General features: G+C 42.2%; 1 protein-coding gene across 1 annotated transcript; it reads right to left on the bottom strand.

Annotated features, from left to right (window-relative positions):
• Positions 1-1,459: 1,459 nt before the first annotated feature.
• On the bottom strand, positions 1,460-24,737 carry LOC310796476 (1-phosphatidylinositol 4,5-bisphosphate phosphodiesterase beta-1-like; the record flags this gene model as incomplete). Its single annotated transcript, XM_083658662.1, has 32 exons — positions 1,460-1,612; positions 1,875-1,961; positions 2,355-2,412; positions 2,506-2,595; positions 3,211-3,287; positions 3,632-3,770; positions 4,384-4,561; positions 4,928-4,981; positions 5,163-5,313; positions 5,801-5,913; positions 6,385-6,489; positions 6,862-6,961; positions 7,068-7,235; positions 7,423-7,577; positions 8,682-8,806; positions 9,008-9,092; positions 9,535-9,631; positions 11,155-11,210; positions 12,150-12,315; positions 12,734-12,818; positions 14,172-14,254; positions 14,410-14,567; positions 15,939-16,085; positions 16,364-16,527; positions 17,597-17,697; positions 18,358-18,433; positions 18,542-18,595; positions 18,872-18,951; positions 19,233-19,373; positions 21,617-21,685; positions 22,713-22,790; positions 24,639-24,737. 32 exons carry the CDS (start codon positions 24,735-24,737, stop codon positions 1,460-1,462), a joined length of 3,492 nt encoding a protein of 1,163 aa, XP_083514788.1.
• Between the last annotated feature and the right edge of the window lie 973 nt (positions 24,738-25,710).

Raw genomic sequence — 25,710 nt, 5'->3', positions numbered from 1 at the left:
AGTAAAAAAAAAATATTGTACCGAGTTAACTACGGAAGAGCGTGAGGATACTGAGCCAGAATGGCTTTAGTGTACCAAAGAATAAATTGATTGGGCAGTTAGTGCAGGCCAATCGACCAAAGCATACAAGACGTAACAATGAGTGAGTTGATTGAATGAGCTTTACATTAAGCAGTGAGCCACAAAACAACTGGGAGGAGGCATGAGCGGATAAAACTTAACTTGTAAAACCCCAATCAAGCAAAAAAGGAAATAAAGAAATAAGAAAAACTGTTGTGAATTGTTCTGGAAAAAATCATCCCCCAATTTGAACATCAATTTCTCTATAAGGTGCTGAAAATAAGTATATTTATCATAAACAGTACAGTAACACTGGTGGGGGTTTTTCCTCTCGATTCCCCACAAGCTGCAGTGATATATACTACCTGGCCCTTAAATAAAACAACACATGATGTCTTAAAAAAATTAGTTAGTGTTAGTGGCAGCTTATCCTTTGGGGTTGGGGGGATGTTGTTGTACCACACCTTTCTGAAGAGTACATCTCTGTGTCATTTTTACCACACATTTTTGTAAGAGTCTGTGTTATTTTACCACATTGTATTTTAGCATTAGCTTTAATAGGTCATTCTCAAAAGTCATGAAATGAGCAGTATTTAGTGCATATTTACGTGCTACTATGAGAGGAAATACCTGATGTAAAATCCCACCATTAGGGGACACGTTTGTACCGCTGTACCCCGTCTCTCCATGTGCATCGAAATGGAGATGGGCCTCGAGTCTGAACTGAGAAAGCAAACAAGAACTCAATAGTTGGATTATGTTCGCTAATCTTCAAATGTATGGATAGAAGAAAATATCCGATCATAGCATAGATTGATAGATAGATAGATGGTTGATAGATAGATAGATAGATAGATAGATAGATAGATAGATTGATAGATGGTAGATAGATGATAGATAGATTGATCGATCATGCAGTACAACGAGTTTCCTGGGTTTCAGTGTCTGTCAAATTAACAAATGACAGAAAATAAGACTAAACGCAAAGAGAAAGATACCATGGGTCAAGTTAAATGCTGAAATATAGTAAAGTACATGCTTGAATGGAATTAAAAACTAAATCATTAAAGCCTTCTTCCATTAAAAATAACAGTCTTTGTAATCTTGACATACAGTAGTCTCCTTCTCTTTCACCCTCCTCTTATCAACACTCGCTCCTATTCTTCCTTCCTTTGTTCCTACCTCCTCTCATCTGTTCATTCATGCCTCTGCTTATGTCCCTCTCCTCCCTTCTTCAGTCCTCCTCTGACAGAGGCTCCTCCCTTCTTCAGTCCTCCTCTGACAGAGGCTCCTCCCTTCTTCAGTCCTCCTCTGACAGAGGCTCCTCCCTTCTTCAGTCCTCCTCTGACAGAGGCTCCTCCCTTCTTCAGTCCTCCTCTGACAGAGGCTCCTCCCTTCTTCAGTCCTCCTCTGACAGAGGGTCATGTGGGTTCGATGGGCGGGACTTGCTGTAGCCCCTGCCCTCGATCTTCCTGTCCTGCAGGAAGTCTTGGATCTCTCCCGGCAACCGCTGGAACTTCTCCTGAAACTCCGCCTCCACAACCCCCTGCAGCTGGAGGAGGGAGAGACAGAGAGACACACACACACACACACACACACAGAGAGAGAGAGAGAGAGAGAGAGAGAGAGAGAGAGAGAGAGAGAGAGAGAGAGAGAATGAGATGGCGGTCCAGTGGAGGATTGGCAGTATAGCTAGCTCTCCAAGCACTACAAACTCTGGATTGAGTCTGAGTCAACTCAGTGAACCTTAAACAAACAAGTTGCTTTATGGCCTTGATCATTGTTTCCTGTGTGTGTGTGTGTGTGTGTGTTACCTTTGGTTTCTGGTCTAGTATACCCTGCAGCAGCTCATTGTGCTGTTCCACCAGCTGGTCATGGCGCTTTGTCTGAGTCTCCTCTAACTAGCGACAGACACACAGACAGACAGACAGACAGACAGACAGACACACACACAGACAGACAGACAGACAGACAGACAGACAAATAGAGCGACAGACAGACAGACAGACAGACAAATAGAGAGACAGACAGACAGAAACAGAGAGAGATATGTAGGCATAATGTAGCATGTTGATTTTTACAAGGTATGATGCATATTATATAAGTTCTGCTTGTAGACTGACATACTCTGCATGTAGGATCAGTATTGTTGCATAGTTACATGTTTATAAGTGTATGCATTTTATGATTTCAGAGAGGCAGGGAGAACTAGACAGAGAATTAGTTTTACAATACTAAATTATCATTATCGATGCTGCAGTATTGTTATTGGGGGGGGGGAAAGTCCTGCTGACCCGTTTGATGTTCTGGACGACTTCATTGACATAGGACTTATTGATCTCAATCTTCTCCCTGGGAACAGGCAGACAGAGATGGGTCAGGGTTAAATATTTGACTCTGCTGTCAGATGATTGTCTTTGCTTTTGAAATAGCTGTGTGCCTTACTCTTCAGCCAGATGTTTCTCTTTGGTCTTAGCCTGGTTGATCCTCTCTGTTCTCCTTCGATCCATCTGTTTCTTCAACTCTTTTTTCTCCCTGGAGGAGCCAGAAAAGCACTTGAATTAACAGTGGGAGGAGTTAGCTGAAAAATACGGCATGAAATTGCGATGCGAGTTTTGTCCCACCTGTCAATCACAGCCACAGATGTGTACACATCGGAAGCGAATTTCTGAAAAATCGACCGTGGTTCAAAAAAATAAACGCCGCAATAACGCTCAGCGAAACTTCGCCATTGGTATGCACGGTTGCATTGACTGATATAGGCTCGGAAAATATTATTGACGTGCGAATTAATCGCACGGAAAAAAACGCTCCCGATGTGTAAGGAACTTTACACCAGAAAAGCGCTACATTTGGTATTGGTGCACCTATTATGTCTTATAAGGATTGTCCACCGATATCAAACATATGTCTAAAATTTGAAAAGGTTCATCTTACTCACATAATATCGTTATTATAGCATAAAGGCAGTTATTTAGTATGAATGCAAATGGTACAGCAATGGAACTGATATATTGCTAATATTCAAAATGGCAATTTGTTCTGTGTCTTTGAGCAGCTCCTGCATGGCTGGTGCTTCTTACTTGACAAGACATTTGTGTGTAAATATATTTTTTGAACGTGAACATGAATCCCAAACTTGCGTCTTACTTGTCACATATGCCTTTGAGTTTCTTCATCCGTGCGTTGTGGCTGTCCCCAGCCAGACCGCTCAGCCGCTCCGTCAGCTGCAGAACACAGAGCTCTGGCTTAGTACATCTTAACCTGGCTTAGAACTTATAACCCCTGATAACATAGAACCCACATTTAAAATGTGCAGAGCTCCAGCTTAGCACATATACATACATATAGTGTGGAACATGGAACCTTATGATAGAACACAAAAAGAACACAACTGTATTGTCTATTTTTCTATGACCATTATTCAATATTTTATTCCACTTTTGTGAACGTTAAACTTATTTGAACTGAACTGAACAAAGCACATCATGTCTCAGATTCCTAAGTTATTGTTGTTGTTCAGGGTGAGTGGCTGCAATAGCAGCAGTAGAGGTGGTGGGAAGATTCTTACCATTTTAATATGTTCTCTCTGTAGATATTTCTGACAGTAATATTGTTCCTGTCTCAAAGCCAGTAGCTGTTGCTGCTGCTCCTCTCTCAGCTGTAGGAGGCGCTCATCCCTCTCACTGTCTGAACCTACACATGCATTCCTAATTAACACACAAGTGCACACACACACGCACGCACACACACACACACACACACACACACACACACACACACACACACACACACACACACACACACACACACACATATACAGTACATACAGTATACATACATACATATACATACACATACATACATATGCACGCACAGAAAACACAGGAAGAAAACAGAGTCTGGTGATGATTTCGTCCCCTAATATAGTTGGCACCCTGGCTTTGGTTCAGGAACTGTTCATTTAATATAGTAAAAAATATATCCAAAATACACAACACAAAATCAAGTCAGTACTTTAACATGATAGTCATTGTGTAATTTTACATCCATCCAAAAAGAAAAACGAGAAAGAGAACGAGAAAGTAAAGAGAACTAAAAAACAATGTGTTGTCTACTTTGGATTTTGGATACACTGTAATAACATGCACAGTTTTTGTAACAGTTTTTTCTTTCTTTGTCCATTGCATCTGACCCCTATCTGGCACTCTCTCTCACACACACGCACGCACACACACGCACGCACGCACGCACGCACACGCATACACACACACACACACACACACACACACACACACACACACACACGTGTTCCATATGTACCTGCTCTTGCTGCGCTGTCGGGCAGTTTTCTTGTATTTGTTGTTGAATTCTCGGAGGAGCTCGGAGGTCTTCTTCTGGTGTCTCCTCACTAACTCCTTCAGCTCCTTAAACTGCCGTCTCTGCTCCTTTTGGTAAACCTTAGACTGCTGCAGACTCTCTATGGTACACACTGGGACATCTGCTTACACACATGCATTAAGGGTAACATCATTTCACTGTAATGGATCCTGATGAGAAATAATAAATCTTTACCATCTTATAAAAAGAAATGCCATCTATTTTAAGAATTATAATGTTATTTCTTTGCCCCAGGGCAATTTAGGGTAACACTTTATTTGGATAGTCCCCCTACAGAGTATTTGTGCATTGTGCACTTTCAGAGAACAGCAAATCAAAATAAACCAAACATATTTGAAATAAGACAGTATTAAAAAGCAATCCTGGTAATTATTATGTAGTGTATATTTTGGCTAAAGGGATTAGTCACATGTCAGCCACTGACTGACCTCGAGACATATTAGAAAACATAATGACAGTTACTGACCTATCAGAACGCTTAAAACTAGGTCTTCACTCTTGGCGGCTGGTTTGGCTGCTTCTGAAATGCAGAGAAAACATCAATAATAATAATACTAATGAAGAATATTAATATATTATTGTTATTCGTAGTATAATGAAGATGTCATTACTTTCAACTCACCAGATCAAGTGTGTGTGTGTGTGTGTGTGTGTGTGTGTGTGTGTGTATGTGTGTGTGTGTGTGTGTCGGTGGATGTTACCTGTGATAGCTGCCTGCTGATTGGCTGCAGCAGCTTTGGGTGTCGTGATGATGGGGGTGTGGCCTGTGGGTCCGGAGGTGGGGCTGAGGCCGTTCTCCAGTGGAGCTGACCTCAGATCATTCTTACGCTCCACGGAGCTGTCAACCTCATCCTGAACAACAACAACAACACGGATGATAAATACAGCCGTACAAAAGCTGTGTGAGGAGGCTCAAATCCCAGGCTTTGACACACTGAGTATCATAGTGCTAAAAACAGGCATCCAATAATGATGTGATACTTATGACCTAGGTCTACCCATTTTTGTTTTGAAAATACTGTAACGGCACTTCCACTGCTACAAACCAGACTGTCTTTGATACATTTTGCATTAAATTTGATGTGAATTTTCCAAACGGAGGTGTGTGTATGAGGGAAAACCCATGTCAACAATTTATAAGCCATTACTTGAGACACAATTCACTAATCACAGTCTTCATAGCAGGGAGCAGGGAGTTTGCAGGCAACTGTTTCTTTTTCTGTGTATTTGTTTTACTATATAAGCAGAACCAAAACAGCAACAACGATACGACATCAACAATAAGATTAACCTTGATATGTCGTTGTCCAATAGTAAATACACCAAGAGTAAGAATGACCTGAGTCTGTGTGTCCTCCTCTACATCCTCCAGAGTCAGAGCTGCCAGCTGTTTAGACCTCTGCTCCAGGAGGTTGACGTACCGAATCGGGTTAGAAAGTGCCTCAATCACATCTACAGAGGAAATAGGAATAAATTATATAGACATAGATAAAAACAACAGGTTACAGATATGGTTGAATAGGGCCTCTATTACACCTAAAACACAGAAATTCACTAGAAATATATACAGATGCCGTTATTGTATAAGTGAAACATTTGGGGGAAATTAAGTTTGTTCTCTTTTCAGCCAGTAGATAACGGAATAAATTGTCTGGTATCTTGTCAGGGGAGACAGTGATATTATATAGCTTTGTTTTGCAAAGTAATAATTTGGTTCTACTTTATAACAGTCATGAAATAATTGTTTGTAGTACTAATGCAGGATAGATATGAGAAAAATACACAAAGGGGGTACTCGCCTGAAATAAATATATGATACATATATCATAATATGTGTGTGTGTGTGTGTGTGTGTGTGTGTGTGTGTGTGTGTGTGTGTGTGTGTGTGTGTGTGTGATGCAGATGCATGTTTTTTTTATGTACCTGCAAAGGTATCTGGGACGTAGTCTTTGACTTCAATATAGACGAATACAGCCGGCAGGATCAGAGGCAGGTTTTTTTCATTCCGCAGGCCAATATAACGATAGCCTGGAAGAAACATTGACCAGCACACAGGAGCTGATGTAACCACTGGTGTAGTGTTATTTAGGGTGAACGGCAACATAGAAACCCGGCTTGGATGTGTGGAACACATAAAACACAAAGAAACAAAAACTTGGCTCTGTTTTAAAAGGAAGGTTTTTAGGCGCATTTTAAAAGCATCAAGATTCTGTGGTGCCCTCAGGGGAAAATCAACGGAAAATCTCGGGGAAGTGCAGCGCAGAAACACTACAGCAGTGAGCACTGTGCGCACCAAAGATGTCAGGAAAAATAATACAAACCAGGATCTTGCAGATTACCACGTTAAAGTTTACAATTAGAGTAAATTAGGGTTAGGGATAGAATAGTTAAATGAACTACCTGGCCTTATGGCAGATACTGGAATAATTCGATGACCAATGAACTTCCCTCCTTCCTCAAAAGCAGCGATTCTCAGAGAGGCGAGGGTGGGGAGAATGACCTGCCAGACAGTTCACATCAGACCATTATGAACATTGACTCCATTAGATAGTGCTATCCACATGCTAGATTATCCTAAATAGCTTCTTCCTGTTTGTCTATCTGACCTTTTTGAAGACGATGGGCTCCTCGTCCCAGACTGGGTTGACGGAGTTGTTGTTCTGAGAGGTTTTGGTCTTCAACGCTTTTCTCCTGGTGTCCACTGGAAGTCCGAACATCTCCACCTCCACATAGACACCCACCCTCCGCTCAGTCAGGAACTGACCTGAAATCACCTGGGACACACAGAAGAGGGGAGCTTACACCCTGTCCATCCATTACTTTAGATTGCTATAATACATTACTTCTTTTTACATTAACGATAGTGTCGGGGAAATCAATAAAGTTAACCTGTTATCTCATCTTTTGCAAAATGTAAACTGTAAAATGTATGTGTGATGATATTAATAATAGCAGTTGTACCTTAACAGAGAGAGTGTTGGCTATGATGCCGTCCACCGTGTTTTCTGTGAAGGGGTCAAAGTGTTTGTCTGGCCGTCTCATGAACTCAGGCTTCAATCTGTAGCCACTCCGCCCATTGTACTCATACATGAAGAGGTTCAGCTGCATGGAGAGATCTGGACCACACATCCAGGGTTATGGTTAGGCTCAGGTAAGGTTAGAGTTACCACAGGTCCCGGGTTATGGTTAGGCTCAGGTAAGGTTAGAGTTACCACAGGTCCAGGGTTATGGTTAGGCTCAGGTAAGGTTAGAGTTAACACAGGTCCAGGGTTATGGTTAGGCTCAGGTAAGGTTAGAGTTAACACAGGTCCAGGTTTATGGTTAGGCTCAGGTAAGGTTATAGAGTTAACACAGGTCCAGGGTTATGGTTAGGCTCAGGTAAGGTTAGAGTTAGCACAGGTCCAGGGTTATGGTTAGGCTCAGGTAAGGTTAGAGTTAGCACAGGTCCAGGGTTATGGTTAGGCTCAGGTAAGGTTAGAGTTAACACAGGTCCAGGGTTATGGTTAGGCTCAGGTAAGGTTAGAGTTAGCACAGGTCCAGGGTTATGGTTAGGGTCAGGTAAGGTCAGAGTTAACACAGGTCCAGGGTTATGGTGAGGCTCAGGTAAGTTTAGAGTTTTTCAAACCATCAATAGTTTCCAAGTTGTTTTGTGCCATTGATCTGTCCATTTTAAAGCTGGACGCTACTGTATTTTCTCATCTTCTTCCCTCGTACCAATCGATTCTCACTCCAATTGCTTCATATTGGAGCTACTTATATCTCACTCACAACAAGGGGGCGCCCAAACGCATGTCTTTTTCAACACAATGAGCTCTCATGAGACATGTTTGTAAAAAGATGTCCATGAAAATGACCTCAAGTCATGCCTTTCTCCCACAGTTAGATGCTACAGTACGTTGAGCATTGCTGTAGCACTGCCTTGCTAACTCTCTATATGCATATGCATTACAGTACAAAGTAATGCAAAGTAAATAGTGAAAGCTGTCAGGTTTATGTTGAAAACGGAGACAGAACTAATTCAGTCTCATTGCAGAGACTGAATGGCAAGACATAAGCAGGTCTATAGTGAAGCAACTGGACACTGCAGGTCCAGGAGGAAAAGGATGGCTTATGCTTTAAGGTTGCAGTGCATTACAGATTGGAGGTGAGGGTTCATGCACTAGGATTTGGTTTGACCTATATTGTGGTGACCTCTGGTTGGTTAGAGAGAGAACTCTCACCTATAGTTTGGTAGTTGAGAGCCACCAGCTGACAGCCGGCGTTCCAGAAGAGTTGAGGCATGAAGTTGGAAGAGTCCATTCTGGTTCCTTTTGGGTAGATACGACTCAGCTGGGATTTATTATATCTGGTTCATGTAAAGTTAAGGACATTTATAAATATTACTACCACTACTAATCCTACCACATCTACTGCTGTGGTGTATGAAATGTGCTCTATAAATAAACTCGCCTTGCCTAAAATATCAAGACAAGAGGAAAAAGAACACAGTTTAGAGGAGGTGGTTGCTCTGGTATGTAGTTGCTGTGGTAACGGTTGTCAAGGATACTCCACAAACTCCACTGGTGACTTGGTGAGGTGCTCTAAAGCTTTGGTCTCCACAAGCGAGGACATGTGGAAACAGCGGGCTGCCTCTATGCACAGACATAACACACACACCACACACATACCATGCACACACACACAAGGGCGCACAAATACACACAAACACACACACGTTTTCAGAGTGTATCTTGGTTACAACCACAGCCTCTTGGACATTTAAAATTCAAGAACTTTCAGGGTCACTTTTGGTGAATTTTCTTTACTTGTGATCTTGTCAATTCAAGAAATCCTGGTGGAATTATTAATTTAAAAACTGCTCTTATATCAACCACCAAGTGGTTTCAAGGCCATCCATTATCCTTTTCCCAGAACCTTTAGGCCTTATTTTATGTCCCTAAAAATCCACAAACTTTCAAAGATGTGTAAGCCTTGTGTGAACCCTGAAACAAGAAAAAGCTCACACAGAGAGAACAGACCCAAACATTCAATTCATTGTGTTTGTGTCGCACTGTATGTCAAAGCGATGCTTACTCTTGGAAGCTTCGAAGGAGTTGAACTTGGTTGGTTGGACGTAGTTGACCAGAGTTGACATTTCCTCTGTAGCCACCGCCTCCCGCTCCTTAGAGCCCTACAGTAAACAACAACAACAACAAAATAGTAGAGTAACCAATTGAGATTAACGCTTAAAGACCCCCTAAAGTCACGTTTCAAGATGTGTATAAAATACTCTACTATGAATAATAATTTGTGTCTGATGGTTTTTCCCCACAAAAAGGGCAAATTATCTTGTTAAAATCCTTAAAATGACTTCCCCTCCACCTCCCTCATTAAAAAATACAAAGCAACCAATCAGGGTTATCTAGAACATAAGTAGCCAATCACAGCATACAACACGGGCTTTCAACACATTCTCACTCGTGACAAAGTGACGACAAGGGTTCCTGACCCATCTGCAGTATATGACGAGATCTGCATCTGTATATGACCTCCATGCTGAGTTTTGCCTTTTGGTTTCTGTGCCCGATTCACCCGTCTGGTCTGTTTGCCATCTTGATTTCTTTCTTTTCTGAAAGAGCTCACTTTAATGAGCTCAATAGACAGAGAAGGGAATACAGCTACTCTCTAGTGGCGCTTCAACTATACAGGCTTCTGATGAAGAGCGTATAGTTGAAACGCGTTGGCGTAACCCATACATTAAAGGCTTTTTGAACTAGTTTTTTTGGAGGATCAGCCATCCCAGTCACTGGAGATGAGCTGTATTCCCGTCTCTGTCTATTGAAATCTAAACCTCGACTCCAACAAGCAGCTTGTTTGAAACTTGGTGAGAAAAGCAGCGCTCATTTAACTGCATCCTATGTTTAATGAGCTCCCTGGGATTTCTTTGTTTTACCCACATCTGTTATCTTTTTCTTTTTGCGCAGATAAACTAAATCAAAACTCAATTCAACATAACTTGCTCCCCACTCTTCCCAAGAAAAGACAATTAATGTATGACAGAAAGCAATAATAGAGAGCCAAAGTGAAACGTCACTTCCTGCTTTCTCGGAGACGGAGAATAACGTTACTGTTTTGATCCCGTTTGAGTTGTGCCACGGGGTGCCAACGCTAATTTTGTCAATTTAAAACGTAACTTTGCATGTCAAGAAAGTCACAGTTTGTCGCCAAACTGAAAAAAGGGGTTAGTTTCATATAAAAACTACATAGCTGTGGAAGCTCGTGGCATGTCGCCGGTCTTCAGCTTTGCCGGTAGAGAAAGTCACTTAGGCGACAGTGTATGTAGTCTTTCTGATTTATAACTTCTAGTGCGACAGTTTGGCGACAAACTGTGACTTTTTTGACATGCAAAGTTACGTTTTAAATTGACAAAATTGCCATTGGCACCCTGTGGCACAATTCAAACGGGATCAAAAAAGTAACTTTATTCTCCGTCCACCGCCATTCATATTTTTCGCAGCGCTGGTACAGGGAGAAAGCAGGAAGTGACGTTTCACTTTGGCTCTCTATAAACCATAAACCATAAACCACTACCAGCTCAAACTGAGACCTAGAGTAAATGATGACAAGAAATGAAAACAACAATAACCAACAATGGTTATTGTTGGTTTTATTATTGCAACCCCCCTCCACTCAGCTCTGTACATCACCACTGACCTTTTTACCGTCATCATCTTCGTCATCCTCATCTTCCTCACTCTCTGCCTCCATCTCTGTTAAAGTTAAAATAACAACACATCTTCATCTCCATCATCTCCATCACTTCCATTTCCAAATACAAAAGATGAGCTTCAAAAAAATCAGTAGCAGCATCAATTATCACCATTCTCAGCCTCTGTTTCTGTTGCAAAACAAAAAATGCTGAATAAGTCAAAGTCGTTGAAATCCTATTTGCATGTTGACTGTGTTTCCATGCAGCCTGGTGGAAGGTTATGAGGACCGATTTAATGACTGAATTAAACTCCTTCACATAAACGCTTCATTCAGACAAGAGTCCTGAGTCAGACTCTCTACTATTAGTGTAAAAACAATTTAACGGGATACATTTAGCAGCAAGTAAACAGCTGATCACATTTCAACCCCATGACAACGTGGCAACCGACAAATGTTTAATTACAAAGAAACACACCATTAAGGGGAAGATTCACACCGCAAGAGGTGTTCAAATCAGTCGATGAAAGAAGGAGAACTGCTGGGTTTAAACGAAACCATAATGAGTCAATCAACGCTGGGTTTCAGTGACAAATACATATCCACACATCTGATATCTGAGTGATGTGACAAACTCAAATCTGTAAACCGCAAAATATCATTTGCTCTCAAATGCTTGGGTGGTGGTGCCGCTGTCACAGAGACATAAGAAAGAGCAGAGTATGTTTTGGAGGCAAGCGTTGTGAAAATGGACAGGTCACGGCCAAAACGTTTAAGAAGAAATGATTAGTGTCAGACTCAGATTTGTTTATATATATATATATCTCACTACTATAATAAGACAGCCGGGCGTTCTGCTCGGCGCGGCACACAGTTGCTCAGTAGCTCAACTGCGGAGCATGTGAAGTGTATCTATGTCAGTTTGTCATAGCGAAACACATTTCACAAAATACACCTACAGTATACACCTGTGATTGTGTGTAGGTGTGCATGTGTGGTACCTCCTGGGTTGGCGCTAGGAGGCACAGACTCATTGTTCTGATTGGCCGGTTGGTCCATCAGTCTCTTTGTGTCGGGGGCGTTGCAGGGTTTGTGGGATTTCTTGTTCTTGATGAGAATTTTGCCCATCAGCTCCTGGGGACTGGGCAGGGGAACTCCTGACTCCAGCTGCACGCACGCACGCACGCACGCACGCACGCACGCACGCACGCACGCACGCAAGCAAGCACGCACGCACGCGCACACACACACACACACACACACACACACACACACACACACACACACAAAATCGATATTGCATGTCGCTTCCTGAATACAATAAACTTTTTATATATTTACTTAGTTTTTTTTTTTATTGCAAAGTGGTTTACATTTCATAAGCAGCAGTAAACATAACAATGGAAAAAGAAAAAAAATTATATTGACAAATTAATTAAGAAAGTGCTTAAGTTTATAATCATTTGTTATGACATTAACCTGTGTGTGTGTGTGTGTGTGTGTGTGTGTGTGTGTGTGTGTGTGTGTGTGTGTGTGTGTGTGTGTGTGTGTGTGTGTGTGTGTGTGTGTGTGCGCGTGTTCTTACAGGGTATTTATCCAGAGGGTCAATCAACAGTGCTTCTCCAAAGATAGAACGACAGTATTCAGCCATCTTAGCCTGCTGCTTCAAACTGATAGATAGATAGATAGATAGATAGATAGATAGATAGATAGATAGATAGATAGATAGATAGTTAGATAGATAGAGACATATGAGTGGGTGAATGGGTAGAGGAATGGAGTGATAGAAAGATAAAAAATGTAATTCAATTTCTGTTGTTATCTCATTATCATTACGCTGGTTCCACATCCCCAAATGTAATGTGTGTACAGTCTACACAGAGAGACACACAGGTAGGCAGACAGGTGATGTGTCTACAGTCTACACAGAGAGACACACAGGTAGGCAGACAGGTGATGTGTCTACAGTCTACACAGAGAGACACACAGGTAGGCAGACAGGTGATGTGTGTACAGTCTACACAGAGAGACACACAGGTAGGCAGACAGGTGAATATAATGTGTCTGTAGTCTAGTCTACACAGAGAGACACACAGGTAGGCAGACAGGTAATGTGTCTATAGTCTACACAGAGAGACACACAGGTAGGCAGACAGGTGATGTGTTTACAGTCTACACAGAGAGACACACAGGTAGGCAGACAGGTGAATATAATGTGTCTGTAGTCTAGTCTACACAGAGAGACACACAGGTAGGCAGACAGGTAATGTGTCTATAGTCTACACAGAGAGACACACAGGTAGGCAGACAGGTGATGTGTCTACAGTCTACACAGAGAGACACACAGGTAGGCAGACAGGTGAATATAATGTGTCTGTAGTCTAGTCTACACAGAGAGACACACAGGTAGGCAGACAGGTAATGTGTCTATAGTCTACACAGAGAGACACACAGGTAGGCAGACAGGTGATGTGTCTACAGTCTACACAGAGAGACACACAGGTAGGCAGACAGGTAAATATAATGTGTCTGTAGTCTAGTCTACACAGAGAGACACACAGGTAGGCAGACAGGTGATGTGTGTACAGTCTACACAGAGAGACACACAGGTAGGCAGACAGGTGAATATAATGTGTCTGTAGTCTAGTCTACACAGAGAGACACACAGGTAGGCAGACAGGTGATGTGTTTACAGTCTACACAGAGAGACACACAGGTAGGCAGACAGGTGAATATAATGTGTCTGTAGTCTAGTCTACACAGAGAGACACACAGGTAGGCAGACAGGTGAATATAATGTGTCTGTAGTCTAGTCTACACAGAGAGACACACAGGTAGGCAGACAGGTGATGTGTTTACAGTCTACACAGAGAGACACACAGGTAGGCAGACAGGTAAATATAATGTGTCTGTAGTCTAGTCTACACAGAGAGACACACAGGTAGGCAGACAGGTGATGTGTCTACAGTCTACACAGAGACACACAGGTAGGCAGACAGGTAATTAGAGAGAAAGACACTCACGAGTCCACGTGGTTTTCGAAAGACAGTATGACGGGGAAAGGGGAAGTCTTGAAGGCGCACTCTGCGATGGCTTCTATCACTTCCTAGGAGAAGAAATACAACAAGAACAACACTATAAGTCACAGCGACAGAAACAACCTTTTTAAATGGAGAAAATTGCATAAAACTGCAGACTGCAATTATATACAATTACATACTACAAGAATATGTTGAGCCAGATCAATTGCTACACGTATACCTTAAAGCAGATTTCTGATGTCATGGTGAAGCCGTGTGTGATGACGGGCTCCTCCTCGGCGGTTCGTCCTTTCCACACATCCAACTCCACACAGCGGCACCCGGCCAGGAGCACCTGTCTGTACATCTCTACCGAGGAGCTACCTGCCAGCTGGCCAGCTGGGAGGCAAGGAGATAACAAAAACCAAAGTTAACCGGCCTCAACCATTCAACCATTCATCAACAATTTAAAAACATGTCTGCAGAAAATGCAAAATGTTAAATGTAAAATGCAAAATGTAAAATGCAATGTAAATGTAATGTAATGTATGTGAATGATGTAATGTAACGCAATGTAAATGTAAAATGCAAAATGTCTGCAGGGCTGTAACTTTGCTCGCTGAGAAAACAGAATTACACAATGTACTGCGGCTCTATATTAGGATACGATCCCTCCTACAGTTCGTTTTCTTTTGTCTGAACTCGAGTGGGAAACTCGACTGTTGCATTTTTAACATCCAACCGTCAAGCTTAATTACAGTGCAGGCAAACCAGGGCTTGCCAACGAGTCACGACTCACAAGTATTAGATCACGACTCACAAGTATTAGATCACGACTCACAAGTATTAGATCACGACTCACAAGTATTAGATCACGACTCACGAGTATTAGATCACGACTCACGAGTATTAGATCACGACTCACAAGTATTAGATCATGACTCACAAGTATTAGATCACGACTCACAAGTATTAGATCATGACTCACAAGTATTAGATCACGACTCACAAGTATTAGATCACGACTCACAAGTATTAGATCACGACTCACGAGTATTAGATCACAACTCACGAGTATTAGATCACGACTCACAAGTATTAGATCACGACTCACAAGTATTAGATCATGACTCACGAGTATTAGATCACGACTCACGAGTATTAGATCACGACTCACAAGTATTAGATCACGACTCACAAGTATTAGATCATGACTCACAAGTATTAGATCACAACTCACAAGTATTAGATCATGACTCACAAGTATTAGATCATGACTCACAAGTATTAGATCACGACTCACAAGTATTAGATCATGACTCACAAGTATTAGATCACGACTCACGAGTATTAGATCACAACTCACGAGTATTAGATCACGACTCACAAGTATTAGATCACGACTCACAAGTATTAGATCACGACTCACAAGTATTAGATCACGACTCACGAGTATTAGATCACAACTCACGAGTATTAGATCACGACTCACAAGTATTAGATCACAACTCACGAGTATTAGATCACGACTCACGAGTATTAGATCACAACTCACGAGTATTAGATCACGACTCACAAGTATTAGATCACGACTCACAAGTATTAGATCACGACTCACGAGTATTAGATCACAACTCACGAGTATTAGATCACGACTCACAAGTATTAGATCACGACTCACGAGTAGCTCATTTATTGGGCTTTTTGGTCACTCGTCATCTCGTTGAAAGATTGTGGCAGGTGTGTGTGTGTGTGTGTGTGTGTGTGTACCTGTCAGATATGTGTTATGGGATGAATTGATGAAGTAGTGAGACAGGGGGAAGTTCATGTCTTCAGACTGATCCAGTTTTTCTGGTGGGATGACTCCGTTCTCATCACTGGACAGGTAGCTGGAGAAGGCCTGGAGAGAGATACAACCTACCCACGCACGCACGCACGCACGCACGCACGCACGCACACACACACACACACACACACACACACACACACACACACACACACACACACACACACACACACACACACAGAGAGTTAGCTGTTATCTGGGAGGTAAATACAGGCACAGAAGCCATGTAAACCTACACAGTTAGGCTTACAGGTTGCAAACAAATGATGACTAGCTAAGGAACGGCATGCTAACGCTATCAGAGATATAACAATAATACAATAATGTATGTGTGTGTGTATGCGCGCACCTTGCTTCAGCAGTGCCTGGTCGTGTTGGTACCGCTCCAGCAGAGCGTGTGTCTGCGTGGGGCGGAGAGGAGGGTAGAGGATTTCGTTGAGCCGCGGGTCTCGCTGCTTATTGTTGATGAAGTCTGTCATCTGGTCAGCTGACAGCGTCCCATCGTCACCGCCCCTTTAAGACAACAGGGTCAGGGCTGGGCTCAGCTCAGAGGTTACAGGGTGTCTACGGGTCCTTACAGAGTCTGGAAAAGTCCTACATTTAATTATCTGAATTTAAGACCCTTAAAGGTATTAAAATGTCTTCAATACAGTAATATGGTAAATAGTAGTAATACAGTAAATATCTGCATTTTTGTCACCATGTTATACAGGTTTATTTTAAATTTAGATGCAACTATACGGGAACAGATTAGTGCCTGCAGACATTGTATTTCAATTAAATTCAAATTTATGCTATTAAGATACAATCTCTGCTGGCGCTAATCTTCAGACAACTGTCAAAATAATTGCTAGTGGATAGATTATTTAGTCTTGGCAGAGTTTCTTATGTTGCATTATATCACACTTTTAATTTTCTATATTGCTGAATCAAATTTTCAGAACGTTTGTTTGATATTTTCATCAAATAGTCTCTTTTTGTTTCCCTTTAGTTTGGTTTTGAAATGGGTCTAAAATCCAATTTCAGATGGAATTAAAAGGTCTTAAAATGTTTTAAATGTTGCCCTCTGAAACCAACAGATAAGGCTGAAGGGATGGGATGGAATAAGGGGTTTTGAGGTGTCGATGGTCTCTGTCGGCTGTTTGAAGTCATTTATTTGGTTGACTAACAGCTCCGCCATTTCCTCCCCTATTGAACAGAACAGAGTTGAGGCTGTGATTAATGCTTCAAAGTGAAAGATCCAGCTTCTCTCTTTATGCTACCAAGTAGAGGAGAACAGAACAGAGCAAAGCAAAGCCGAGCAGAGGAGAATACAACTGTGCAGAACAGAACGGAGCAGAACAAAGTGGAACAGAAGAGGAATTTAGATTTTAGTTGTCATTAATTTCACACGTCAAAGAAAACTTCAAGATTGAACTTGACCATTTTTTTCTTTTTTTACTGAGCCTGCTAGATGAAAAAAGGCCTTAAGATTAGAAGACAGGGAAAGATGATTAGAAGACAGGGGTCATGGCTGTAGTTCAGGGGTTAAAGTTCAAGGTCTTTCTGTGATCCCTCAAGATGTAGCCTAGTTTACACTTACTGCAGTTTGAAGACGTTGCTGAGCTCGGGGCGAGGGCACAGGTTGTCCAGAAAGCTCCTGTAGACTTCAGGAGTAAAGTCTTCAAGTTTAATACTGTCGCCCTGTCAAATACATAACATGATCTTTTTTAAATATAATTTTAATATATCATAATGACAAGTTACAGTAACTGAATTTGAAATCCAGCTGATTTCAGGAGAAAACAATAGTTTTATAGAACTATAGAATATAAAATAAGAAAATGAAGGCAAACTAGTTCACATCCAGCATCTTCCTTTCATTTACATTCTCACCATTGGAATCTGAGCTCGTTATAGATTCTGGATAAGAGCATCAGTTAAAGGGACACTTCACCGAAAAACAATGCTGATTTATTTTGCACATGATCTCACACATATCAGAAAACGGTAAACCATTTTGCACACGTTCATTTAGTTTGACAGTTGTTGAGAGTTGACTTGAGTTAAGTGTGGACCAGTGATGTCATCACAAGACTGGACACAATGAGTCAGTGCCTTCTGATTACATCACTGGTCCACACTTAACTCAAATCAACTCTCAATAACGGTCAAACTAAATGAATGTCTGCTAAACTGTTTCCAGTTTTGGGATATGTGTGAGATCATGTGCAAAATAAATCTGCATTATTTTTTGGTGAAGTCTCCCTTTAAGTTCAAAAATCAGTCTGCAAGTCTCCAGGGCGATTCTCTACTGCTGTTCACTGGCCGCTGATAAAATATGAATGTGTTTGGCGTGTTTACCCGTCCATAGGGTAGTCTGCAGTTCTCCAGGGCATTCTCCACTCTCTTCCTGTCTGATGAAAACAGGCGAACGATGCTGCAACAAAGCAGTGACGGCAATGGTCATGTTTTGCTTCAGCGCCTTCATTATAGTTCATAGTTCCTCATTCTCAACACTAGTAGGCGATAACAATTAGGAACTCACTTCTTCACAGGAATTTTCCCCTCTGGGTTGGGCAGCAGCGTCAACCTCACATACCTGAAACAAAGAGTAGGGAAGAGATGTGTGTGAGTGCTCAGTCTGCTCACTGGGTACCCAACCGTTTCTCTCCTAGAGCTGAGGTTCCCAACTTCTCTGGAGACCTCCCGAAGTCTTGAGGAGGTTCCCGAGGCTTAGGGGTAGCAAATTTAATAGAATAATAACATAATTAACTGATGAAATATAAATCCTAGACGCTTTAATTGTGTGCTTAAAGTGTGTTCGTTTGTGTGTCTCCATGTGAGTATATCTGTGTGTGTGTGTGTGTGTACTCACGCCTTGAGTAGACTGTGGTCTCTGTTGAGATTGTAGCTCAGAAGGTTGGTAGACAGAGAGAACAGCTCCTCACACCACACCTACCAAAATCAAAGACGACAATCATCATCATCATTGATAGAGAATAAAATTCTACATCTCCGCTAAATAGCAAAGAGAAGAATAATTATGTGTATGCAAATATAGCTTATTGATTAATGTGTCAGATGTCATGTTAACTTATAGCATAATTATGTGTATGCATTTATAACTTATTGATTAGGAAATGGCAATGGAACTTATATTTTTCTCCAACAATCATCATCATGGTTGTCGTCGTCACCAATCTCAATCATAATCATATTTATGAGTTGAATAATACCTGAGCTTCGTCCTCCTGTGTAGCGATGAAGTTGAGCTGGTTGACATTAACCAGGTCTGAAGCCGTCACCACGGTGATAATGCGGCTCTCGAGCCGACCAACCAGATTCCCCGCATCCAGCAGCTCCCGCAGCTTGGCCTCCTATTGGACGATACAGGGTGAGCCGGGATTCCAACTGGCCACAGTGGACGTAACTACAGTAATTACAGTTACTCCTGTAGAGTCCTGTTGCTGGATTTTGCAGTCCATAATTGAGTACTTGTCACGTTTTCACTGAAGCATTGTATAAGTATCAGTTTAAGTATAAGGGGCCGAACACACCATACGCTAATCCTACGCTGAAGCAACGCAGCGCGGAGGCGGTTTCATTTCAGTGTCCTTGTTAACAGGCGAGGCGGATCACACCGGCCACAGCACTCTGCCTCGCCACGCCGCGCTGAAGCAACGCTGCACGCATGCTGCAGCGATAGTTTCAGCTTCGGGTCTAGTTTTCAAGCGTGCAGCACGCTGCACGTGAGCAGCCAGGCTTGGAGTCAATGCAAGTTGTGAGCGGGGGCAGGGCAACGCCGGGGCAAAACAGAGCGAGGCGTGGAGCAGAACAGAGTGATTCTGGTGTGAATGGCAAGGCTCCTGCTGGACACTTCCATGAAGCACTGCTGCTTCAGCGCTGCTTCTGAGATGCTTGTGGTAAATTGTGGAGCCATTCACAGTGAACGATGGTGCCAGCAGAGAAGAGAAGGATAACCTGGCGTATTTTGAAATTCCACGCCACGTCTGCGCAGTGGCGCTGGAAGTACTTTTAGGTAGGGGGTGCTGTAAGGAAGGGACGCCGAAGAAAATTTGAAGTTTTTTGGACTTTCATCCATATTTAGAAGAATATTTAATTTTAAATTAACATTAGGATTATACTGTTGTGATGTCATTATTCAGTATCTTCTCCTTTTCTCATTCACTTTCATGTAAGCACCTGCTCTCCCTTTAGTCGTTTTACACTACAACAGACAGCAACACAGGCGTAAACACTGAACTTATTATTATTATTATGGAAAACCAGATTATGATGAAAATCAAACTCTTTTGAAGAGAGAGCGTATGAAATAAGATTAGAGCTGGGAAGCACAAACTGTTTTTTAATGCATTTTGTTGGTGGTATAAACACAAGACAGCCAAATCCAACAATTTAAAAAATCCCATCTCTTGCCACCAGGGGGTGCTGCAGCACCCTCGGCACCCACCTTCCAGCTCCCTGCGTCACCATTTCCGCCCGAGCACACCTCTTTCCGCGTATAAACAATGCGAGCGCCATGGCGAGCACGCGAGAAAAAGAGGGAGAGGATACTCGCTCTCCTCTCGGATATAAATCAACGCATATCACCTAATATCGATCGCAGCCCCCTGAATCGAACCGTGGCAGATTTTGTGATATCGGCAAATATCGCGTCGTTGTCCAACGAATCGATATATCGTATCGTGATCAAACTTGTGATTTCCCACCTCTACTAAACAGTAACTTGACTGTTCGAGTTCATTTTTCTTCTACTGAAATATTCTACTTGAGTAGGACATGCTAGTACTCACTCTTTCCACCACTTCACCAAAGAATGAGCTCCCATTGGTGGAAACGGTGCTATGATGGAAGCACTGTAATGCATCGTAAAATCATTCAGTCATCCCAGTGACGTGGCTGTGACTGGAAAATCACAATGGCTAACAGCTATGAATGGTTCTGCGACATTGGATAGAGTCATTGAGTGAGGTGTCAATAAGAGGTCACAGAGAGGTCACAAGATGCGAATAGCTGGTTAGTCACACTACTACTACAGGCGTCCTTTCAAATCCTTGAATGCACATACGGTAGGCATAGCAACAGGTGTGTCATTGACTCATTGTTTACTTTATTGACCAATCACAATTTTTATTCCATATTATTGTCAGGCATAGCAGCAAACCTAAGAGAGCAAGGGAGAGAAACCGAATCGAGAGCCTGAAATGAAGGCAGTCCACTGAGCCTCAGTTGCGGCGAGATGGCGACATACAGTATTTCTGCTGGGAATTAATTTCTACGTTGTTTAAGAGTAATAATTTCAGTCTGTAGTCGTCTATCACTGTTTCCCATTCAACTTCTCGCTTGTAGTAGCGCCACATCTGGAAACTCCCGAAACTCATACAGTATACAAACATACAATTTCTTGCCTCAAATATTTTCAGAAACACATTTCGGTGAAACATTTTCGTATCTTGGAGAAAGTTTCCAGACGAGCCTGCATGTTTTTTCCAGGTTGAAATCCGAGGCTTCCATCATACGGAATTTGGTGTGGTTTCATCTAAACTGGGTTTGGAAAACAATAGATGCGGACTGGCTGGTAGATAAGAGGTGATGGTACCTTGGGTGTTCTGGTGCTTCTGCCTGTTCTGACATCTTTTACTAGGGTCAGGTCCAGTAACTCTGTCTCCTGTGGGACACACAGATATGCACACACACACGCACGTACGTACGTATGTACACACACACACACACACACACACACACACACACACACACACACACACACACACACACAAACACGTCACACACACAGGGCGTCAGCTGTTATCTGGGAGGTAAATGCTCCCTCCTGTTCCCTGCTGGGGATTTAAACTAGGGCTGTGCCGATTCACTTATCTCCCGATTCGATACTATCACGATACTTGGGTGCCGATTCGATTTATATTGCGATTCTTAAGTATTGCGATTCTACGATTATTGCGATTCGATATTACGATTTATTGCGATTTTTGTTTCTTTTTTTCTTTTCTTTTTTCAGTTTGTTTGCTTTTTTACACTAGATTAGAACATGGGAAAAGTTGAATCATACACTAGAGACTGTATATCATGAGTAGGGCTGGGCGATATAGTTAAAAACAGGGGCGGACTGGGATCATAATTCAGGCTGGGCATTAGATACCAAGCAGGCCAGGCCGATATGGGCCGACGCGCGTGAAATTTGGGCCGTTTGAAGCTCAATGTCGGTCGTTTGAAGCCCAATTTGGGCCGTTTGAAGCCTAATTTGGGCCAAGTCCAATTTTACAATGAGATGCACCCACTTTAACCCTGAAGTGTAATTATTACTTCAGACTAACTAATAAAGTAATACAACCACTAGTAAACCAGTAGGCGGCACCTGACCTGCTGTTCAGTGAGTGGCCTGACTGCAGCACCAAAAAAAAAAAAAAAAAAAAATTTTTTTTTTTTTTTTTTTTTTTTTTGCTTTTGCGATTATCGATTCTTGAATAAAATATCGATCCAAAAAATCGTGACATTAAAAATCGCGATACTTAGGTGAATCGATTTTTTCTCCCACCCCTAATTTAAACCCACCTGGAGTGAGAGAGAAATTAAGTGTGTGTGTGTGTGTGTGTGTGTGTGTGTGTGTGTGTGTGTGTGTGTGTGTGTGTGTGTGTGTGTGTGTGTGTGTGTGTATGTGTGTGTGTGTCTTCAACCTTGTTTTGGTCAGTCCAGTAGAGGTAAAATCCATAAGGATCCACATGCAGCGTTACTGGAGTTACAATAGACAGATCCTGGAGAGACAGACAGCAAAGACATGGAAACACAGACATAATTCTAACATAGTCCACATTGAAGTTCTGTCCAGTTGTCATGACAACATCCAGCAGTTATCCCTGTTGCATTCTCAAATTCAGCAAACTTAGCAAATTAACCTGCATAGTAGCAATACTGCAAAAAAAAAAAAAATTCTAAAAATGTGATTAAGTAGAGATAGAGAATAAAACAGGGCCCAGGATGGAACCCTGAGGTTCCTCCAAGTTAATCTGTGCTGTGGAGGCCGTGCTGGTAATACACCCAATGTAAAGTCAAACTGCCTGCGAGAGATATGATATAAACCAAATAAGAAGTGTACAGGCAGTGCTAATGTCAAGTACTGTACAACTGGAAAACGCTGCTAAAAGAACACTGCTAAAATATTCCTTATTCCTTATTCCTGCTAAAGTGGTACTGTTTAGAACCGAAATGATTTTTTTAATGAATAATTTCTGCTCATAATTATTGTCAGCTATACAAAGCTATAAATAGTTATACACGTTCTGTAAATGTTTGGGAAATTCAGGAACTTTACTATGACTAGGAATCCAATCCAGATGGTATTTTACTTGATGAACAAAGAGATAATTTCCTCAAGTGTTTGTGTAGACATCTGTGATAATATACAAAGCCTAGTTTGTTTTATTTATTTATTTATTTATGAATTTTTTACAAAGGTTACCAATGCAAGTGTACTGTCTGAACTACTTTCCTCAAAATAGTGCCGCCTACATACAGTACATACATAAAAACCAGGAGAAATAGCTTGGGAAAATGAACAAGCTCCCTGGTTATCACTGGTTGGCATAGAAACCAGTTCCATTTTTCCATAAAGCACAGCTCATAAAGCTGTTTGAACACCAATCTAACCAATCAGATTGGATTGCTGGAACTACATGTTGTAGAAATTCAAATATCCCACAACACACAAGCACGCGTGCACACACACACACACACACACACACACACACAAGTGCACTCACACACACATACGTCGTGTCTCTCTCATAAACACAAATAAAAACACACACATCAGATGTGTTTAGGTGGTGGAAACCATGCCAGTTACCATAGCAACCGGACAGCACGTTTCTCATTCTCAGCGCTCCGTACTATTACCAACACACACACACACTCACACACAGGTGCACTAATAATACCTGCAGTTTGTGTGTGTGTGTGTGTGTGTGTGTGCGCGTGTGTGTTTGTGCACATCAAGGTATCGAGTTGTGGTTTATAAAGCCGCATAAACATGCATACATGCATACCAATGCTACATAGCCTATATATGCCAACAGGTGGTAGAGCAACTGTACACAATCACTCTCTCTCTCTTGCACACACACACTGTCTCTCTCTCTCTCTCTTGCACACACACACTGTCTCTCTCTCTCTCTCTCTTGCACACACACTGTCGCTCTCTCTCTCTCTTGCACACACACACTGTCTCTCTCTCTCTCTCTTGCACACACACACACTGTCGCCCTCTCTCTCTCTTGCACACACACACACTGTCTCTCTCTCTCTGTCTGTCTTGCTGGCATCTAATCCATAGGTGCTGCCAAAGCAAAATCAATGAGTAAACACATCTGACAACATGGCACATTTCATTCTGTCTCTCCATTGCTCCTCCCCTCCCAATTCGATTCAGCTCAATTCAATTAATTTTTGATGTGTATACCGTATATATATATATAACACAAATATTCTCTGTTTGGCTTTAATCTCAAGAATTATATAGTTTTGTTTCAACATTTAGCACAACAAATAGTAAATACAGTAATCAATCTCTCTCTCTCTCTCTCTCTCACACACACACACCTTACCTCGTCCCATTTAGTGAAGTTGCTTCCGTCCCTTAGTGTGCTTGAGACAGAGGGAGTCTGGAGTTTCAATGCGTGGACCCCCGGCTGGCCGCTCGCCATGGTCTCACACACATTAACACACACACACACACACACACACACACACACACACACACACACACACACACACACACACACACACACACACACACACACAAGCAAAGAAAAAGAAAAAAGAAAGAACAAGAAAGAAGAAAAGACAAAGAAAAAAAAAACTCAAGCTCAGACACTGGGCTGCTGTATCTCTGTCATCTCCCAAACTCCTCAGAAGTCAGGTGTCCTCTCCTCTGATTTGTGCCTTGTGTCTCCTCCGCGGTTGTCTCGGCTTTTCCTCCACACTTTCAATCCCCCTGTTTCTCCCGCTTGTCTCTGCTCTCTTGTCTTTTCACTCTTCTTATCCCTCCCTCTCCTCTTCTTCTCCTTCCCTTCCTCTCCTGTCTTCCTCTGTCTCACCCTCTCTGCTCTGTTGGTGCAGCATCTCACAGACATAGACTGAAACAGATGCCCGGGTGTGGGACAGGATACATGTGTGTGTGTGTGTGTGTGTGTGTGTGCGTGTGTGTGCGTGCGCGTGCACAGCGTCCACAAATTGACTCATCGACGACATGCGCACAGCGGCAACTTCCCACAGATGGGGGAGGGATGGAGAGAGGGAGAGAGGAGGAACGGCAGAAAGAGAGCTGGAGGGAGAGAGAGAGAGAGAGCTCTCTCTAGAGCAAGAGACAGAAAGAAGAGTGGGAGAGAGAGACATGGAAACACAGAGAGAGAGAGAGAGGAGAGGAAGAAGCAGGTGAGAGAGAATAAAAGAGAGTAGGAGAAATGGTAAAGTGAGAGTGGGCGACTGAGTGTAGGAAATAAAACTGGATTATGGTGAAATGGGAACAATTTGGCGATGCATTTATGTCCAAAATGTACAGGTTGGCATTACATGTTTTATGTTTACTAAATACAACAGAGGGTGGAGGAGGCGGACATGTTTATCTGTAAATGCAAAATCTGATATCGCCATATTTGGCTTACGAAGAGTCCAATG

This window comes from Poromitra crassiceps, assembly GCF_964638095.1.
Source record: "Poromitra crassiceps genome assembly, chromosome: 22".
NCBI lineage: Eukaryota > Metazoa > Chordata > Actinopteri > Beryciformes > Melamphaidae > Poromitra > Poromitra crassiceps.
This window is presented reverse-complemented; position numbering and strand designations above follow the sequence as displayed.